Consider the following 16,897-nt stretch of genomic DNA (forward strand, 5'->3'; position numbering starts at 1 on the left):
AGTTGAAGCTAACTAAAATTTTAAAACTGCATGTACTTAGCATGAAAGAATTCTTTTCTGAAAGGCAATTCTTATTTTATTTCGCACTTGCTTAAACAAATTCCATTTTCAACTGGTTTGTGCTTCATCAATAACTTACTGCATGTTCTGAACTGCCTTAAAATAGGATTCTGAAAATACACAACCTCCAGGCAACTTTTGAGAGTAAAATTACTTCATCCATCACCCCATATTTTTAATTATATAGTCCTTGTTCAGAGTTCTTTAATTTGTCAGTGATTCATCAATGCTGTCCTGTTTAAGCTATCATCATAAACAGAAAATGTGTATCTAAGTGTTTTATTATAAACAATATATTGATGCCTGTAATCAGCTGCTTTACCATTTTAGAACAATTAAATTTTGAGAATTTTTTTAAATGTGTGGCTTTCAATTCAGCCTCAAGGACTTTCCACCTCATTGGTTAGCCATTTCTTCCAATTTTCTGAATAATATAACAACCAAAAAGCCCAACCATTCAAGTCCCATTAGTCTCACATCCTGTAACGTTCAATCTATTACAAGCTAATCCCACAGACTCACTCCTTACTACACGCACTTAGTTTTCACAAGTTCTCTGCAGTTTGATGATTTATTCTCTATGCCAAATTCTAACAACTGCATTCAGTTAAATTAACTGCATCACATAATTAGAGTTCAAGGTCCTAAGAAGTTACTTTAAAATGAGATGACATACCACGTTGCCACAGAAAAGTAAGCATGATCAGAAGGAAGCGTCTCTTCTTGCTATGCTTGGCGCTGAGGCATGCGGCCGTAATAACTCAAGTTTCCGATCGCACAACCACTAGTCCTTGAGATTTCTAAAATTATTCCCCCTTCACAAGGATGGAGGGAAAAAGGCTGGAAAACTCGCTTTGAACATTATGTTGGCTAATCATTTGCTCCACCATAGCATATACATAGGAAAACCCCTTAAGTGTTGAAAGTTCTACTTCCATCAACTTCAAACTGGAAAAAAATGCTATTCTTTCATAAACTAAAGAGAAACATTTACCCAGAAGCGAGTTTCAGAGCCAGGGATCGCCTTTGCCCATCATTTTCAGGTATTTAATAATTGACCATTTTAATGAGTGTTTCATCTGCTCTTTGCACTCTTTGCAAACTTGCAGCTTCAAACAAAGCAATAACTATTTCTTTGATTATAAGTCCATTTTTATATAAATCACCATGATGACAGAAATGAAAACTAACTTACCTCAATGTTGAAGAATTCCTGAGAATTCTGACATAACCCCCAGTTACGTCCCACTCTTTTCAGGTGCTAAAATTCTAACTGGCCAGCAGGGATGGTGAGAGTGCTGGTGAACAGTTACATACAGCCTACCAGTCTGGCTTTCTAATCGGGCCAAATGAAAGCTTGTGAGGAGAAAAACCTTACTAAGTTGGATATCTTGAACTGTTGTGTTAAGTTATAAGTGCCAAATTTAAAAGGAAAAAGACAATGAAGGATTACAACTCTAACTTCCTTCTGACAACTTCTTCCTAAATTCCAAATTTAGGGAAAAACAAGTAAATGAAGAATCCTACCGAATATACTACAAAACTTTATGTTTGGAAGTGCTTCTTATGTACCACTTTAGAAAACAGAAACTTTAAAGAACTAAAGCTGTGGCAATAGGGTGGCCTCTCTAAATGGCTCCCATCCAGCTCTAAGTCCCCAGGCACAGACACTATAACTGTGCTTATCAGGAAGGCATCCTTCAGGAGACCTGACCATTACTCCTGTCACGACAATGCACAGTCTCCTCCAATTACCATTACTTACAAACAACGCACATTATCTTAGTTCTTACAAATATGGAGTTATTGGGGATTATTTTACCACGTAAGAGACATTGAGCACTAAATTTGTAAATCCAAATGCATAATCTAGTTAAATATTTTTCATTACAAAATTTGTAGTGCTGGGTATACAGGGTGCGGGGGAAGAATGCCTAATGCTGTCAATAGGATATTTTACCAACCTTTGCTGCCTCCAGAAAGTGGGGTACTATATATTTTTAAATATTTGAATATCATAATTGATATAACAAATAAATGTTCCATCCCTCCCTCCCTCCCTCACTCCTTCTCTCCCCCCTTCCCTTTGAAAAATGAGTTCATATTAACAGCAATGCAAGAGCTTAGTTTGCCATATCGGAACACAGATGCCAAGCTTCCCCAGCTGGCAACTGGGGCCTCAGAGTTTAACTCTTAAATTGTCTGCTAAAGCTATCTTGTGGCACGGACCTCACGGCATAGAGGGTGAACTTCTGGTCGGAGACTGTGTTTTCTTCTTATCAGTGAGAAAATTGCTAAGTATCTTATCTCACAATATATGTTCCCACAAAGGTCTCATTAAGCCTAGGAGCAAGACGTGCCAATAAGAGCCCTTCTTTATCTAGTGAATTGTGTATGAGCCAGAATGCAAACAAATGTGCACTAGAGTTCACAAGTTCAGTCAAGGACAAGTTGCTAGATGGGAAAACTTAACAGTGCTCCCCTAAATCAAATATGCATACCAAGTATTTCTCCTACACACAAACTTTTACGCTCCCAGAGCATTTCACAATGCAGACACACCAAATCATCCTAGAGAGCAGCCTCATTTTAATCAATTACAAAAGCTTATTTTTTTCCCAGAATGGGAAATACCTGCAAATGAAGTGAAATCTATTAAAATGTTAAAATACACTGCCAACTTGCAAATAATTATCTACTTAAGCTTTTCATAAAGAAATAATTGTTACCCAAAAGGATTCTGAAATTCAGTAACTGTAGGAAGAAAATAATTCTTAGCATTTGCTTCCTCACTAATGATATGTGACAACCAGGAAGGCTTCTATTTCAAAAGCAATAATAATGATTACAACTTCCTCTGTAAACAAGTCACATTTTTCACAACTTAAAACGTACTTCAATTATTATAACATTTAACAATAAAGCAACAAAAGTGGCCATCCAACAAGAGATCATAATTTTAAGGGTTCAACAAGGCTAAAGGAAACTAGTCCTTTTTCAGATAGCAATGAGGTTACTGGGCTCTCCTTAACACTCCAAAACATGTTTAATAAGAGTACAAAATGCAGTCCGAAAATCAGTTAGGCTGACTCATTTTAAACTCTAATCTGTTAAATACATGACAACAGTTACTATCTCTTGAGATCTTTAAATGTCTTGGTGTGTTATGACCTCTCTCTTCAAAACTCTTTCCTGCCTCAGAAAAAGGCCAATCCCACCCCCGATGCCCCCGACTCCCACCACCACCACCCCCTTCTTTTTTTTCCCTTCAGACAGGACACAGTCTGGCAGCTCAAGGCCCCCCATAGGCCAGACTTCCTTCTGTGCAGCCCTTTGGGTAGAACTGCTAATCCTTCTTATTAATTAATGAGATAACAGTGGTTAACTGAAAAGCAATATTAATGCTAACTATCTAGGAAACTTTAATCAACATTATTTTCGCCTTTTGGCTGATTTTTCCAGTGTACAAAATTGTGCACTGAGAATTCTGTAACATTGTGATGCAGAATTGAGAAATTCCAGAATGACTGATTTACATCAGACCTTAACACATAGGTCTCTTCTTTAAAGTTTTCTCTCTCTCTTTTTAAACATGTATTCTGTTACACATTTCTAACTAGAGAGGAAAAACTAGGGCCTCTCAAATGTTACTATAAAATTTGCAAGGGTGGAAAGTCAAGGAACTAGAAATTGCCTAAGAAATAAGCAGTGAAGTGACTGTGAGCAACAGTCAGTCATAATGAATGCATTACATATCACTACGTTAGTTTTGTCTTCCACACACTTGGCGTAGTACACCCTGCATCCTATAGGACACTTATATCCAAGGAAGGTGTGCTGTGCAAGGTTTGCCTGGTTTTTGTTTGGTTTTATTTTGCTTTGCTTTCATGAATGCAAATAACAAAGACAATATGGGGAGCAGGTACCACCTGCCCAAGAATCATTGGACATCTTTAATATCTTTGGGAAAATGGATATCATTTAGAGCTATTTTTTCTTTAATCTGTCACAATTTTTTTAGGCAAAACCTAAAAAAAGGAAGAGTTTTATATTAGCTAAGGTTTGCTGCAGCAAACAAGCAAGCAGCTTTCATTCAGGGATTGTCAAAAACTTTCCAGTGTGCCCACTGCAATGCGGATGCCAACCAACGAATCAAAGGCATTCAGCAACTAGACAAAGAGGGTCTGATGCCAACCTCGGTGCCACTGGCAACCATTATTGGCATCAAACACAGTGTCTGCCTTTTTTTTCCCCCTCGCCTGGCACTTCACAAACAAAATGGCGGTTCTTGTAGCAACGAAACAGCCGAAGCGCAGCCCTCTGAATCAATAACATCAAATGATTTTTATGGATTTAAACGCAGTTACTCCCAAATGATGTGTACATTTTAGGTGAAGTGCAGGGGAACATTTAATTTTATAAACAACTATATTGAACATCACCCCTTTGCTAATATAAGGAAATAGCAAAATGGACTGAATTGCGGTCAACCAGACTATATGCATAGAAGCCGAATAACAAAGAGATGTAGCTTTAAAGAAAATACTGCCTTGTGGCCATGTGATGCAAAAGTCTAATGAACTATATATCAAGAATGATTTCAAAAAGCATAAATTTTTCCCCAAACCATATCAGATGCAGATGTAGCACTACAGCTTGTGTCAAAGCTCTAGTAACTCTTTCCACATTTCAGAAAGATGAGGCTGCTGGGCATGAAGAAGGAAAAAAAAGTGTGGGTTGAACCAAAAGAGAAAGAGGTAAAAAGAAACGCATAGGAAGTTGGTCAACAATGAAACTTTACTATATGTTGGTCTTTATTTCATCTTCCAGAAGAGATGCAGTATGTGATCTTGTATAAATAACCAAGAGGACTATTGACATTTCTAGATCTGGAAATTGTCAATATATTGTAACATCACTCCACACTGCAATGCGGATGCCAACTAACAAATCACAGGCATCCTGAGCTAAACAAAGAGGGTCTGATGCCAATCCTGGTGCCAGTGGCAACCATCTTTGGCATTCTCTGTTCTTTCTCATGTTTTTCTCCCAGTCAGTTAGAAGTGGGGAGAGAGAAAAAGGGCGAAACGTAATTTTGTTGCTCTTTCTGTTACAAACATTACATTTCTCTTTTCTGATTTTTCTTTCATGTTTTCCTTTATACTTCTTTACCTGATTTATAAAACACACTTAGGTGGGTTATCATGTACTTAGAAGAGAAATAAAAAGTCATGACTCTCAAGCTGCAGCCCTCTGCCTAGAGAATTATCTTTTAAAATCCGCCTTCTTTAATCAATTGCACTGCAAAACAACATAATTAACCTACACTTGACAAAGAAAAATATATAAATTTTGAAAAAGGAAAGACACAAAAGCATCCTGACGAGAGTTTTTCAAAAGAAGAACCAACAGATGATAAGAGAAGATGATGTGCTGGCAGGTAGCAGAGGATACAAGTCAGATGAACAAGATAAAATAGTGAAAAGTTCTCAGAACAGAGATCGTTGAACCAACAACAAAAAAAATCAGTGTTTTATCCAAAAACATGGTCTCTAAGAGTTGCTTAAAACTTTACGATTATCATGACCGGTGGTGCAACATGGAAGGCATTTATGTATTTTTTTTCTTCTTTCAATCTATCTTTACAAATCCTTACTGTCAGTTCATGAAAACTAAGAATTGGCTGCCTGCCCCAGGAGTAAATGTGCATGTGGGCAGGCACACCTCAAAACCTAGCCTTTAAGCAACTTAAAAAGTGAGCAGTAAGGAAGTGGTTGCAAATCTTCTCTCTCTGCACTAAAAAGTTACATGACCCACTTTTTGAAACTTTACTTCCTTGACTTTCACAACACAGTTATAACACATTTAGAGTCAATCCAACACATATATACAGCCCACCTTAAAGTGTCACCTCCTAGACAGCTGTCAATCAAATTAAGTGTCATGTGTTAATGAGTTTTATTTAAGGACACATGGGACAAAAATATTATTTTCCCCAAACCATCATTATTTGTACTGTAATTCTTAAATGCATGGAAATATGAAATGCAATGTTTCATTTTTTCAGGAAAATGCAGTATTGCTAAATGTGCAATATCCAACATCATTACTTACAATCAGACTAAAAATCCTAAAATGACACTTAAGCATATCGCCAAAACTATGTCAAGAAAATCAAGACAAAAAGCACATAATGAGTACCTAGATTTCAGAGTCAAAAAAGTAATTTTGATTCTTTTGAACGATAATAAAGTCATAGCAATTTATTAAGTCCCACATTTATATAACAAACATCAGATAACCGTCTGTAACCTGGCTATCTGCAGGCCACTTTTCCTCCCACCAGGCCAAGTTTGGAAATGCCCACCATCTGTGACAGCTCAAACTTCAGTCTACTTTTGGTATGCTGCTTCGTAAAATGTTTGTTACTATGGACTGTTGCTAATGCATATCTTGATGCACTTATTTGAAGAAAATACATTCTCACCTACTTGAGGAAAATATATTAAGACAAATAAAAATAATAAACATATTTCATTAATTCAAGTATTCAGTAATAACATCATCTTTTTAAATAAATTATTTAGGCAACATCTATACCACTCTCCTTATCGGGTGTTTTAAATAATAGGTATGGTATGCGGTTTCTGCATTCTTTTTGAGATTTATTTTAAACCAGTGTAACCAGTCCACTTTCTGTTTTTCTTCTGTAAGGAGTGCTGCGACTTTCCTCCTCGGTAAGTTTTATGAATTTACATACAAGTAAACTAACATTAGTAAGTGTTCCCAAGTAACTCTGGGAAAATACTATAAATAACTTAAATAATTCAATTCCATTTAATCTACAGTGAATACTGCACAATCAAAAGTAGGTGTTGATAGAAATATGAAAATTAAGTAAATCTAGGTCTATGTAAGACATGTTTTTTGATACTATCTATTTTAAGCATTTTGTAATAGTAAATGTTAGTTCTATTTTCAGTGCAATACACTAAATTAGAAAAACAAAGTCCCTCTACCTCATTAATTAAAAAGGTTAACACAAAAATTATTTAGGATGGTTTAACTATTCATAAATAAAGTTGCATTTTCAAATCAGGAAAAGATTACAAGACTAGGTGCAAAAATGTAGACTAAGAAGGAAAGTGCAGTGTAATTAACTGTATTTGTTAGACTACCCTATGTCTTTGAAAAAGAATATCATTTTAAAGATACTTGAAAACGCATCTCTTTATGGTCTTAAATATCCACGCCTATCCAGGTATGAAAGCTCCGCGTCTATTTACATGGTTCGCACATAGCAGTGGACATGTGAGTGAAAGTGGACACCCCACTGTACCCAGAGAGGGTGGAGGATATCTAGGGGCCTTGAGGACCATCTAACCCAAGCCAGATACTCTGTCTACGGCGATTTGTGGGCAATGTTTGCCGTGCTAGAAAAAAGAACAATCTGTTCCTACCTTGCTCCTGCACGTAGTATGCCAAAAACAAATCAAGCTCCTTAACTGATACTGTGATATGATGTGGCTGGACACAAAGTGCTGGGTTTGTGCAATGTGGGGATTTCATGAGCCGCTCTCCATCGGTACTTTCCAAGGGGATGCCTTTGAACAGGATCACCATGACTAGATCCAGACGCCAGACTTTGTCTGCCTGTCGCAGGCAGTCGATTCTCCTAATCTTACCCTTCTGGTCGGGATTGGATAAGACACAGCACGGGTGCTTCTTGCCAGTCACGGTGAGCACAAAGTCCTCTCGATACTCCTGGCGGATATCTTTGCGCAGTTTGGCCAGGAGCCTGGATGCCCACTTCTGTTTGATTTCAGGCTTTTCACTGAGAAGCTCATCTTTGACTGCTCTTTCTTCATCCTTTGACATTCGCTTCTCATGCTTTTTAAAGTACTTGCGTTTTCGAGCCTGCAGGTTGAACCAAGTATAGGCAATTGCACGGACGTGTGGAAGAAGTGCCTCGATGAATGGGTGAAATTCATCCTGTGGAAGACGGGTGGGGGGGGGGGGGGAAGATGTGCATAGTCAGTTTAATTTTAAAAGCTCAAAAAATAAGAACACAATCCGTTTCCAATTCAGTACAAAAAGTTATGCATGAAAATCACATTCCTTTCTATTTAAAATTATCAAAATAACAGGACAAGAAGAAAGTAACGTATGCCCAGCTGTCCCCTTTCTGCCAAAATTCACAGGTCAATTCTCCCTCCTATAAAGAAAATAAGGTTTATATTTTGTATTTACACTCTGGCCGCATCCCCCTTGTTCCCACCCCAATGCCATGCATTCTACATTCTTCAAAATATATGCAGCTAACTAAGGTGCTTGGCACCTAATATAATATTTCAATATTTGATTCAACAACTAACACTATGCAGTACCATTTTACAAAGAACACAGTGAGATTTTTTTTTTTTTAATCGAAGCAGAGCTGTTCAGAAGGCAGGAGCGATGCCACAGTTCATTTCTCTTCTCTGTGGCACAGAAACACAAAGCATATAGATGCTCAGTGTAATGCCACACAGTTCCCGCTTTTGGAGCATGCTCTCAGCAAGAGGCTGCTGGTGGCACAAAGAGCATGCGCCATTAAACTTGATCCATTTTCTTATCAAACGTCCAACATTCCAACACTGAAACAGCACCATTCCAAGAGTGGTAACTAGAGAAACCGGTATACAGTAAGGGAAAGTGGGCAAAGGACACAGCTCGTCGTATCAGTGCCCTGAACAGGTTTCCATACTTTGAGCAGTGCATTCTCTCCCCACACTACCAACACCAGCTCCCAACACACACACACACACACACACACACACACACACACACTTGCACTCTCACACACACTCTTGCGTTTTTTTTAATAGTTTTCAAACTTGAAAACAAAAATTACATAAATCTTCTTCCAGCAGCTTCCCTACACAACATGAAGCCCTACAGAGTCCGTTAATTTGTTAACCGATCACATGAGTATGACAATTATTCCAAACCCCTTAAAAATCGATCTGAGGTGAACAATGAAAAACGGCAACTTGGCACCAACTTTATATTCTTTGTGTCTCTGTGTGCCGTTGTACGGTGACACCAGGAGTGCACTGCTGATCAGTTACTGCTTTTGTGGATTCCACGCAATTCATTTGCCACGTAGATGAATTCTCAGACAGAACTGGGGGTGCATATACACATGTGCTTGTGAATTTGCAGGTACACAGATTATATAGTACCCGTCTTTTTAATTAAGTAGTTTACCTGTAGGCTCCTGCATTTTTCCTCCCTGTTTCATCCAGCCTTTTTTTAATCGAGGAGAGCAGTGAGGAATGGCAGGTAATCTTTACCTACAGATATTTCAAGTTACTCCCCAGTGCAGTCAGTTTCATTACTTCCTGATTTAGGTAAAACCTGTCTTATAAGCTTAGGCCTATTACTGTTCAAAGAGAAAGAGCTTAACGTCCTGTGCATGCACACTGTATGTATGCAATAAGCCAAGCTTGAAGCAAATGAGAACTTCCACCACCACTTTTCTGATCATATTGACTATACTGTTCAGCGCAACTACAAAATAACTCTCCCTGATTGTATCCGAAGTTAGAATTTACATACCCAGGTTAATCACCCTGAACTACGTGGAATAAATTCTATTTAACCAGCAGACTAATTCCATTAGGTAAATATGATGAAAGTACAACTAATGACTCTTTAACAAAGAAGGTGTCAAAAAAATCCAATATAGATATGAATGCATTTTTAAGAAGAAATTTAAAGTTTTAATGCTACACACTGCAACATGCACTTCAGATATGGAAGAAGTACATGTCCCATCCAATCAATAATGTGGTTATCAAGTGTTCTAACATTGCTGTAAGTGTTCCTACACCAGAATAAGTATGAATCAAAATTTTATAACAATACAGAATGCTGATGATTACATCACAGCTTGAGGCATAACCAAATGCCATAGAGGAAATCATTAAACCGATCAGTAGTTTCCAGCAGAGATTTGAACAATTCGGTTACTATGTGAGCACATTAAACTAGGCCATGGAAAGAGTTAAACCACAATCTGTTCTTTGTGTGGGAAGGCAGCCTTGCTCACAGCAACCACATCCCATGATAAGACCTCCCTATCTCCATACACTTTCTGATGCCATGCTTTTAGCTTTCACTGTAACTACAAAAACTTTGTTTATCCCCTTTAGGAATATATGCAAAAGGAAAGCCTGCTCAAGGAAATGTGGACTTAAATGTGCTTTGGTAACTCACTTCCTATAATCTATTACTATGATTTATTGATATGACTAAAAAACACACATATATACACTCATAAACTAAAACCTTGAAAACTAAAGAGCACATGAGGTAGAGTGGGTGGGCTTTGTCTCGCTCACTTTACCTTTGCCATGCTTTTTAAAATGCAATATAATCTTACAAATATTAAGCCATGTGGTAACACGTTAAGTACTTACGTCCTTAAGTACTATGTTCAGTGACATTCCATTTTCTTATAAAGACATTAAACACAATTTTAAATTTTTTGAGTTTCAATATTTGACTATAAACATAATCTATCGTGCAAGAAAGCTCAAAATTTTAATGAGTTAAACAACCAAATCCAAATTTGAAGGTTGAATTTGAAAATTCTTAGCAAATGCACACAAAACATAGTTTTTAAACGTTCCTTTGAGTTTGCTGTCAATGCTGCCAAATATTGTTTTAAAACATGCTTTTTTTTTTTTTCATTGATAAATAGAAGTAGCAAACTTTCTCAGGCTGCCAATTTGCCTTATTGATATCGTTCAGGCTTTCTCTATCATGTGAATTCCTTTCAGGTGAGGCACTTATTTGACAAGGGGACATATCATCCAAAAATGACTATAAGTTGAGGTTTGCTCTAAGTCACATACATTTCTGTATTAACATGCCTAAATGTCATCTCCCAAGTGTGACTGTTTCCTAATGATGAGTAGCACTATATTCTTAAAGATTATTAGTGACATGAATATGGAACATGGTAACTGCCCTGATACAAAAATGTTTTTAAAAAGGAGATTAAGGTTTCCAAATATCCTAACTTGTAGTGGATTATTACAATAACATTAAGCAACTACAAAAACATTTTTTTTAAAAAGCAAAACATATAAAAGATTTAAAATCAAACAGCTGTATACAAAGGTAATATGCAACTTTGCTCTTTCAGAATTTTTATTAAAATGTATTGGTGTTCAGTTATTCTCTTTTAAAACTTTCTTTAATTGAACTAAATTGACAAAGTAAATAACCAAGTTACAAATTTCAGATATAAAAGTAAAGAGTGTTAATTCCACTAGGCATATTTATTTTTCTTCCGTTTCCATGAAAGGGATGGATAATTAGACCAATATAGAGGTAGAAGAGTAAATACTAAGTGTTCTTGGAGCACTGCTATGTAACAATAAACCATGCAAAAAAATGTACCTAAAGAACTTAAAAGCAATGAAAGAAAAATATATGTAATGCCATCATGCCAATTGAAAGTTACATTATTAATAGTTTACATTATTTTTAAACAAATATTAAATCATATATGATAGGTCTTAATTTTTCTTTTATATCTGCTTTATACTGGTATATAAATATTGATTATTGATATGCTGATTCTGTAGCATATCATTTTACTAAATATAACATTTAATGGTAGGTCCTTTTAAGATTTTTTTTTCCCTAAAATCTAGATGCCTTATTGCAATAATTGAGATACTTTTAAAGGTTATAATAAATGAAGAATGATACTCTATTTTGCAATTTACATGTCCTGAAATATGTTTTGCTACAGCTACTAGGCTCTTGTGATACAAAACTATTGATCTGATACAAAAGTAACACTATTAACGTGGTCTCACTTTTATAACACCCACATTACCTGCAAAGTCACATGGAGTTTAGTGAAGTGAGAATTCTTAAGCTAAAATTCCTTCCCTGGTATAGGCCTTGTTTTTATACATAAGCCTAGATTTGTATTATTAAAATAGTAGAGAATATTAGTCATCACAAGTTATTGTTGGTAAGTATGTATCTTTGAATACTAATGTGATAGCTGAATGATTATGCTGTATATGCTCCCAACATTCCATATGTCTCAATGCTGCAATATTATTTTTAACTTACACAAATTAAGATAAAACTAGTGACTTTTCAATACATATTTGGAGAAAACTAAAAATGCAATGTAATTGCTAGCAATGTTTCTGAAAAGCTGACGCTAGAAATAGAAATACAGAGAAATGCACAATTATTCAGTCTTTTACAGGTGAGAATAAGTAATGCTATACTCTGTAAGTGAAAATCTTGCTTTGACTTGTTTTATTTGTTCACGGTGTAAAAATAATATCAAGTGAACGTAACTTATCAGAAAGAGAAAAATATACCCGTCTGATGGTTCATGTTAATGCTAACTTTACAACTAAAGGCAATTCGTTATACCTGAAACAGTTTCATCATATTTATTGGCTATTATCATTCATGGCTTTTAAAATACAAATAGCTCAGCAACTCATTTTTACAGTTTTGTTAAATTAAAGTGCTTGTTTACTTGCTGAAAATAGCCATATCTAAGTTAATCATACTCGGATGCCAAACAAAATATAAACAATAAAAAATGTGTCAGCCAAAAAGCTACAGGACTGTATCCAATCACTGAATAAGCCTTATCATTGTTTTCATCTTCATTCACAATTTATGAATGCCTCAGTCCTTTTGAATCACAATGGCTTCTAATAGTCACACAATTGAAATCTTAATTATTTGTTCATTATAAAAATGCATCATCATGATATTAGATATTTTTAAAATTTGAACACACCCAAGACTGGCTTACATTTCTTTAACAAATAGTTTTTATGTCAATGTCAAAGAAAATGGTTAGCAATTACCAAAGGTGACACATCTTCCTAAAAGCTTAAGCAAGCTGCCCCATACCTTCAGAGGTTAAAAATACTGCATCAAATAACAGTTCTGGGCTAAGATATTTTAGTTACTTTGTCAGCTGTTAGTTCCCTGGGCAGCAATGAAAACTGCCCTCAGGTAAGTCTGTTCGGTCTCACCACTTTTCTATTTGACCGTCTGGCTTAAAGTGATACAAATCATGTTTTTAAAAAGTATAAAGCCAGTGTTTTATTTCATAACATTATTCCTAAGGTCTTAGGACAATTCTCACAGTAGAAAAAAAAATGACCTTACTTTTCCAGCATTCCATAAAATGCCTTACGAGCTAGCTACGCCCAAATATCATCAAACGAACAGGTTTCCACAAAATGAACACGTTCTAAAACTCCTTAACAATCACCAAGACAGCCTAACTCGTGTCAAAGTAAAAACTGCCTTTGTGATGCGGTCACTGGAAACCCCAAAGTGCAGCGGGTCACTGTGGACCAGGGTTTCGGATCCCCAAATAAAGCAAAGGAATGGGTCCCCAGACCACAACCTCCGACTTGCTTCGTCGCCCGCCCACCGCCTGCAGCGGAGTCCAGCAGCGCCCACACAGACTCGTGCTACAGTCCCCTCGCCTAAGTTCACCGACTGTTTTTAAAAGCTTAGTCCCCCTAAAGTCCTCCAAAACCCGAGTCCGCCTCGAGCTGGCGAGGGGGCTGCGGGCACCTTGGGCTGGGATGCCGCACCGCAACGGGCACTTGGGGGGCCGCACGGGGCCTCACACTTACGAGTCCCGGCCCTGCCCACCCCTGGCGGCCTTGCCCGGCCCAGCGCCCGCTCTCCATGCCCAGGGCGCGGGGCTGGGCGCTAGCGGTGGCCGTGGGCGAGGGGCCGCTCTCCGGCTCCCACGCCGCCCCGCGACGCCTGCTCCAACTCCGAGCCACTTCTCCAAGAGACGGGGATGTGAGGAGGTTAACTCAAGCCGTTAATTGTCAGCAACAAACAAAACAAAGGCATTTCGGGCCAGAGAAAAAGCTCGAGAAAGCGACCGAGACATGTACCTGAGTGAGACAGATGGGAGAATACATCATGACTTCGCCTTAAAACGCACTTTCCCGGAGATGCCCAAGAAAATCTTCGAGAAGCAAGAATTTCATCTATTCATTTTACAGTCATCTGAGCCCGCGATGCGATCAATCAGGACGGGGCTCTGCGCTGGATCACCGCAACTTCACAACAAACCCAGTCCTCCTTAAATAGCCAAAGATTCAAGTTCACTCCTCGTGCTAGATTTCCCGGGGTGAAATCCAATCTACACTTTTAACCCTCTTGCAGTCCGAGCGCGCTGGCCGTGCTTGCCGAGGCCGCCGCCGCCACCGGTGTTGGTGCTTTTCGCCTGGGTTTGGGGATTTGTTTTCTGTTTTGCAGTTGTTGTTGTTGTTGTTGGGGGGTAGGGGGTGCGCGAAGGTTCGGTGTGGGTTGGATTGGGGTGATGGTTGGTGGTGAGATGCTTTTTCAAAAAAGGCGGGGAGGGGGGCGCAGGAGGGCGGGCGGGCGGGCGGGAGGGAGAGCGGGGAGAATGTGTCACCGCGCTGGGAAAGTTCAAGGTTACAGCCCCAAGCACTGCGGCAGGATCCCGGAGTGGTGATCGCAAGCGAAACTTTGCCGCGAGCCGACCATGTGTGTGCGCGAGGGGCAGCGTGAGCGAGTGCGCGCGGGTGGCGGGGCGCGCGCGGGAGAGGGCAGGGGTGGGGTGGGGAAGAAGGGAGAGGCCGGGGTGAGGGAGGGGGCGCAAGCGCTGATCTCCCGGGCGGAAGAGGCTCGCGGCGCGTGGTCCTCGGCTGCAGCCGCCGCCGCAGCAGGCGCCGCCCGCGCCGGGTCTTCGGCGCCCAGCCGCCCGCCCGCCCGCCTCGCCCCGCTTCTGACCCGGCCGAGCGTAGAGGCTGCTGTTGCCGCCGCTGCCCAGAGCCCAGGGGGATCGAAACGGTCTGAAAAATTCCAAACGATAAATCCCGCTCTCCCGCTCGGCTCCAAACTCCTCTCTTTTCCGCTCTGGGCTCTTTTTTTTCCCTCCCTCTCTTGCTTTCTTTCGTTGCAAAACTTGGAAGTTGAAAAATTCACCGGTTCCACCCTCTGGACCCCGCTCGAGCTCTCTCCAAATCAGACTTAAGGATTGTTTTATTATTTAATTACACAATCATCGCTTTACTCCTCCTCCTGCAAACGCGCATTCCTTTTGCACCAGCCTCTCCACACCCCCCGCCCCCCACCTTCCTCCTCCTCCTCCTCCTCCTTCTCTCCCCCCACCTCTCCCTCATTTGTTAAAGGTATCCTACCGGTGCCACAGAATCATGACTTTTTTTTTTTTTTTTCCAAAATAGCTCTTCTTTCCGCTGCCCCCCACCCCCCACACAGACACACACACCAGCACACACAAACACACTCCCGAAAACCCGCCCTGGAAGAGGTATTTCGGTGCTCGCTGTGGACTCTTTAAGCCGCGGGAACATCCGAGTGGGAGAAGCACTGAACCGGTCTGAGCCCGAGAAAGGAACGAATGGAAAATTCCCTCACACCCAGGCCGCCCCCGGGCCAGGGCTGGGGCGCCGACACTCGCACCGGGGAGGACGCTGTCCGTGGAGCCCGAGGCTGCAGGGAGGAGGGAGAGGCCGAGCAGGCGGGGGCCTGAGCGAACTTGGGCTCAAGTAGTTGGGGAGCCCCGGCAAGCACCTGGGAGACTTGGCGCCCAACCCCCGATGGCCTCGCCGGGAGCCCGGGTTCGCGGGTAGGGCGGGGGTGAGGGGTCCTCCCAGGTCTCCACACCGCGGGCCAGCGCCCGGGGCAGTCGCGGCGCGCAGCGCTTCGCTTCGGTTTGCCGCCCTCCGCGGGGGTGCCCCGTGCACGTGGCCTCACTTGGAGCGGGAGGACCCAGCCGAGCCGCCGCCGCCTCCTGCTCCCTCCTCCTCCACCTCCCCGCGCCCGGCTCCGCTCTCCTCCTCCTGCAGCCCCTCTGGCTGGCTCCCAATCCCCACCCCCCGGGGCCCGGGGCGCCGGCGGAAAGCGTCTCCCTACCCGCCCGGGTGCAGGCGGGGCGAGGCCGCGGCGCGCCCGGGGCTGCGGGGCAGGCAGGCGGGGGACGCGGGCGCGCGCGCGCGCGCGGGTTGCGTGTGCCGCTGCAGCCCTCCAGAGGCGTCCCGCCCGGAGCCGCTCTGCGCCCGCGCCCCACCGCGGCGCTGCCCCGCCCCCACCCCGCCGCCGGTGCAGGCTCCAAGTGAATGAACTTGACTCTGGGGTTTTTGAGGGAGGCGGTTCGCCTTGCACCCTTTCTACACCCCCCCACACACATACCGCCCCCCAAATCCGGTTTTCTGCTTGGGGTGGGTGGGGAAGAGGTGGAAGCAAAGAACGCCCAGACAATGGAGAGAGGAAAAGTGAGCGCCTGGGGCTCTGCGTCTACCTAGCGGGGGGCTGCGCCGGGGGCTAGGGCTGCCGGGTCCTCCCGGGCCCATCCCCAGGGCGGGGCCGCCCCGCTTCCACGGGTACTGCTGGGGAGTTTCGAGGCTCGCCCCCGATTCGCCTGTCCTCGTTCCACCGCTGCCCAGCTCTTGATTTGTCCCCTCAACTTTCGCCCCTCTCAGTCCCTCCGCTTTTGCCCACCTTCCCCTCCTCCCTCCCCCAGCGGACCTGGAGGAACCAGTGACTTTTTCCTTCACCTAGTGGGAGTTATCCACATCAAGCATTTCACAACGACACATCAAGAAAAGTAGGCAGGTTCAAGTCAACCATGAAATGGTCACTTTTTAACCCCGTCCTGTCCTCATTAGGGAAATGCTCAAACACAGTCAGTTTTCAAAGAGCGCTCTTAATGAGGCGAGCTTGCCAAGTTTACCAGCTGCAGCCCCCGCAAACCCAGAGCCCAAAGAAGAAAGGCGCT

At 41.7% G+C, this 16,897-nt stretch overlaps 1 protein-coding gene across 16 annotated transcripts in view; it reads right to left on the reverse strand.

Annotated features, from left to right (window-relative positions):
• The window catches only part of NFIB (nuclear factor I B), a 236,749-nt gene extending 221,609 nt beyond the window's left edge, over nucleotides 1–15,140 (reverse strand). For 3 of the 16 annotated variants that reach the window (XM_074394847.1, XM_074394846.1, XM_074394845.1), the window contains exon 1: nucleotides 737–2,098. In XM_074394847.1, coding sequence (XP_074250948.1) covers nucleotides 737–761 — 25 coding nt within the window. In that variant the 5' untranslated portion in view covers nucleotides 762–2,098. Of the gene's footprint in view, nucleotides 1–736; nucleotides 2,099–7,520; nucleotides 8,053–8,447; nucleotides 13,733–14,024 lie in introns of those variants that run through there. The other 13 variants (XM_003928156.4, XM_010338744.3, XR_012516582.1 and 10 more) reach the window with 12 other exon arrangements.
• Between the last annotated feature and the right edge of the window lie 1,757 nt (nucleotides 15,141–16,897).

This window comes from Saimiri boliviensis, chromosome 2, assembly GCF_048565385.1.
Source record: "Saimiri boliviensis isolate mSaiBol1 chromosome 2, mSaiBol1.pri, whole genome shotgun sequence".
Lineage (NCBI taxonomy): Eukaryota > Metazoa > Chordata > Mammalia > Primates > Cebidae > Saimiri > Saimiri boliviensis.